The 4717-nt window shown below is 57.2% G+C and overlaps 1 protein-coding gene across 1 annotated transcript; it reads left to right on the forward strand.

Moving 5' to 3' along the window:
• Positions 1-2812: 2812 nt before the first annotated feature.
• Positions 2813-4012, forward strand: HTR1B (5-hydroxytryptamine receptor 1B; the record flags this gene model as incomplete). Its single annotated transcript, XM_079716364.1, has 1 exon — positions 2813-4012. One exon carries the CDS (start codon positions 2813-2815, stop codon positions 4010-4012), a length of 1200 nt encoding a protein of 399 aa, XP_079572490.1.
• Positions 4013-4717: the final 705 nt, after the last annotated feature.

Below are 4717 nucleotides of genomic sequence, written 5' to 3' on the forward strand. Positions count from 1 at the left end.
GCCTGCCCGCAGCAACCACACACACTTCTGCTCCGTCCTGACCAACGCCTCCACCTAGTGGTTTAGGCTCGCCTGCTTCGCTTTCCTTTGCTGCGGTTTCTAAGAGAGCTCCGCAGTTTGCAAAATAAGTTAACTCGCTAGGGGCCTGATGTAGGTGGGTGGGGTGGAAGGATGGGCAGGACCCCTTAAAATGCGGTGCAAATGACGCTTACGTTTACCGGAGCGATGCTGGGCTCTAGGGAAGGCAGGAGAGGCCAGAGAACGTGGTGCCTTTATACCCAGCTTGGCTGCTGCAGCCCAGACTGAAGCCAGAGGACGATTCTGGAGAGTTTCCACCTAAAGAAGTACCCTCACTCTCAAGACATGAATGTGTTTTATTTTCTTCATAACACAACGCTGTATGAAAGTATTCTCATTATTTACTTGTTCATGGTATTATTGCATGCCTGCCTCTTCTAGAATGTAAACTGCTTGAAAACTGGGTCTGGGTCTACCCCATTGGCCTTTACAACCCAGATGCCTAGAAGAATTCCCAGCATAGAGCAGGCACTAGATTTTTTGCCCGTCTGGTTGGCTTAGAGACGCGGGAATCAAGGGAATTGGGGTTAGGGTTGTGTCACCTTGGGTAAAAAGCTCTTCTTTCGAAGGATCTCAATGACTCTTCTAAACTGAACGGGCCAGATAATCTCCGGCCCCAAACTGAATAATTCTCTTTAAAATGTGCTTACACTTATCCTGATAAGTGCAATTATAAGGTCATTTTTATTGAATGCACTCTAGCTGCCAAACACGGAGCTAGACGCTTGGAACTCGCAGTTGGGACCACTTAGCTCTCACTACTGAAAATACGGTGTCCTTTCCTGGTACTTTTCTGTAAATGTTCTCTGACTTGTACTTCTCCTCTACACGTGTTTCTGTTAGGGATGGAGGAGGAACGGCGTACAAAGCACCTGCTCCGGGGTCATGGGACCTAGGTACTGGTATTGCTTGGAGCCGCGCATGGGTGATACCCCGATGTATTTGTTGAAGCCTAAGGAGGCGCACGGATGGTGCTGGTGGTCGTGGTCCCAGAGCCCGTTTGTTTCGTGAATTCTGATGACCTCTTTTCCAGACGGGCCGTGGGAGCGAGCGTGCTCACTGCAAACTGTTTTCCTGAGACACTGAACTGCTGAGCGGCTGAAGTGGAAGGGTGGAGCGGACGGTTTAATTTCACAGTGTGCTTGTGTTTGTGATACTTGTGCATTTTTGCAGGTTTTTTTCTCTCCTTTCCTGTCGACTCACAGTTAAAGAGGAGGGATTAAATGGAAAGCACAGATTCCTCAAATCAGATATGAAAAATTAGTTTGTATTGTCCCGAGAGTTTATGACTTGAATCCCGAAGTATAAAATGCAGTATTGGCCATTTCCTTCTAAGGCGATATTACTGGCGCCTCCTTCTAACTTGGGTGTGGCCCGCAGGGCTGGATAAAATTCCAGAGTGGAGAGGTCAGAGACTGCGGCTGGCTCCACCTAGCGCTGGCCGGGCCTGCTGGGGTCGGGGGTGGGGGTGGGGGTGGGGGGGACGGTGCTTCGGAGCCTAGTAAGGGACCTAGTAAGGAGCCTAGTGAGGCTGTGCGCGTGCCCGCGGCTGAGGGTGCGAGTGTAACTGGAGGGGCGTGCAGCAAGCTCGGAAGAAGACAGAAGCATGGACAGGACGCCCTCATCCCCATTCCGGCCAGAACCGCGGCTCCCGGGTGTCCGGATTTGGAGAGGGGCCAGGGGATGGGACCTGGAGAAGACGGCGATAGGACCCGGCGGGAGCTTCCTTGGCGGGGAAGGGAACCGGGCGGGAGGACAGGAGGGAGGGAGAGAGAAAAAGGGAAGGTGATGGGGAGCGGGCGTGGGCACTCGCCGCGCGGACCGGCTCCGGCGGGCCGGACCTGGACTCTATAAAAGGAGCCCAACCGCTCCGCCACTCACACGCGCCTCCCGGACCGGCGTATGCCTCGTCCCTGCAGTTCCCCCAGACACCTGCCCCTTCCCCGCCCGCCGCGCCAGGTCCCCCAGACCCGTGCGCCCAGCGGCATGGCTCCGAGCGGCGCCCGTGGGACCGAGGTGGTGGCGGCGGCGGCGGCGCGGCGCGAGCAGCCGCAGCCCCAGCCCCCGAGTCCCACCTCTTGCGGCCCCTTCTCCGTGGGGCAGCTCGCCGGAGTGGCCAGCGCGTGAAAAGAAGGGCGGGCAGAGCTCCGGCGCGAGGCGCGGCGCGGCGCAGAGCGGCTCCCAGATTTCACCCCGCCCAGTCCTGGCGACCGCGGCCGCCGCAGGAAAACTGCCCCAGCCTGGGGAGGAGGGCGGGAATGCAAGATCAGGACCCCTCGCTGGCCTGCACGCTTCGGTCTCGACAGCTAGGAAACTCGTGCGGGCCGAGTCTGCAGATCCCGGAGCGCCCGGGTTAGGAGACGCTTAGCCCCGAGCAGCTGGGGTAAGACCTCCCACCTGGCCGCTGCGCCCTCCCCAGACAGAACCACAGCCTCCTCCTCTAGACGCCCCGGTGGGAGCCGGAGCTCCCGGCAGCGGGGCTCTGTGGACCAACCCTTAGCGACCCGGGGCTAAGACGGGGCGTAGAGAGGAACAGCCAGAGACGCGGCGGCAGCGACGGGCGCCCCGAAGTGCAGGGGACGCGCCCGCCGGCCACGTCTGCCTCGCCCTTGACCTCTAGGTTCACCTGGGAACCTGGGTGGAGGAGTAATTGAGGAGCCCACGGATCCGACTAGCCACCAGGGGACAAGACTCTGGTCCCTTCAGCGGTCCTTTCCTCCTCCTCGTCCGCTCCATGCCCGAGAGCTGCGCTTGGAGAGACATGGAGGAAGCGGGCGCTCAGTGTGCCCCGCCGCTGCCCGTGAGCCCCCAGACGGAGCTTTCGCAATCCAACCTCTCTGCTGCTCCCTCCCACAACTGCAGCGCCGAGGGCTACATCTACCAGGACTCCATAGCCCTGCCCTGGAAAGTAGTACTGGTCATGCTGCTGGCGCTCTTCACCTTGGCCACCACGCTCTCCAATGCGTTTGTGATCGCCACTGTGTACCGGACGCGGAAGCTGCATACCCCCGCCAACTACCTGATCGCCTCCCTGGCGGTCACCGACCTGCTGGTATCCATCCTGGTCATGCCCGTCAGCACCATGTACACGGTCACGGGCCGCTGGACGCTGGGCCAGGTGGTGTGCGACTTCTGGCTGTCCTCGGACATCACCTGTTGCACTGCTTCCATCTTGCACCTCTGTGTCATCGCCCTGGACCGCTACTGGGCGATCACGGACGCCGTGGAGTACTCGGCTAAAAGGACTCCCCAGAGGGCGGCGGTCATGATCGCGCTCGTGTGGGTCTTCTCCATCTCCATCTCGCTGCCGCCTTTCTTCTGGCGTCAGGCCAAAGCCGAGGAGGAGGTGTCGGACTGCGTGGTGAACACGGACCACATCCTCTACACTGTCTACTCCACGGTGGGCGCTTTCTACTTCCCCACGCTGCTCCTCATCGCCCTCTATGGCCGCATCTACGTGGAAGCCCGCTCCCGGATTTTGAAACAGACGCCCAAGAGAACCGGCAAGCGTCTGACCCGAGCCCAGCTGGTGACCGACTCCCCCGGGTCCACGTCTTCGGTCACCTCCATTAATTCGCGGGCTCCGGACTTACCCAGCGAATCGGGGTCTCCTGTGTACGTGAACCAAGTCAAAGTGCGAGTCTCCGACGCCCTGCTGGAGAAGAAGAAACTCATGGCCGCTAGGGAGCGCAAAGCCACCAAGACCCTGGGGATCATTTTGGGAGCGTTCATCGTGTGTTGGCTACCCTTCTTCATCATCTCCCTGGTGATGCCTATCTGCAAGGACGCCTGCTGGTTCCACCTGGCCATCTTTGACTTCTTCACGTGGCTGGGCTATGTCAACTCCCTCATCAACCCCATCATCTATACCATGTCCAACGAAGACTTCAAACAAGCGTTCCATAAACTGATACGCTTTAAGTGCACAAGCTGACTTGTCAATTGCAGTGGGGTCGCCTAAGCGGCCTTTGGGGGACCATGTTGTGTCTGGTTCCACAGGTAGGTCGACTCTTTGACTGTTACTGGGTCGGAGTGAGGCTCTCTCTTCTGAGCAAGGGCAATGGATCCTGAGAAGCCAGGACAGCCCTGCGAGAGCTCTAAAGGAGAACTGTCCAAACAGCTGAGGAGGGGGCTCACTTTCTCCCCTCAAACCCCAGTTTCAGCACCGACCCTGCCGCAGCCCATCGCAAGGGGGGTTGCAACTTTCAGAAAATCGATGATGGAAAAGGGATCCCTGCCCTGCTTTGGTGTCATGGATGATGCCCTCTAGAACCAGAAGTACTTGTAGTTCTTGTCTGGAGCCTGTCTGAGACATGATCTACATACAGCCTGGTAGTACTTGAACTAGACACTAATACCCTGTGTCTGGGGGGAGAACTTTGTTTTACAGCTTCATTTAAGAACAGTTACTTTGGCATCCTTCAGTCTTCGTTCAGTTTTTGTTCATTTAAACTTGGTTGGAGAAACTTGTGGATTTGGTGCTTCAAACCCTATGTGTGGCTTGAAGAGTTAACAGCAAAATTCTGATGTTAAGATCTCTATTTTTATTATAATTGAAACTGTATGGGGTGGGGGGTGGATGGGGGGCATTAAGCTGAAAACCAATGCCTATGATTGTTTGTTGTCTGCAGATCTGTAA

The sequence above is a fragment of the Hyperoodon ampullatus genome (genome assembly GCF_949752795.1).
Source record: "Hyperoodon ampullatus genome assembly, chromosome: 12".
Taxonomy (NCBI): Eukaryota; Metazoa; Chordata; class Mammalia; order Artiodactyla; family Ziphiidae; genus Hyperoodon; species Hyperoodon ampullatus.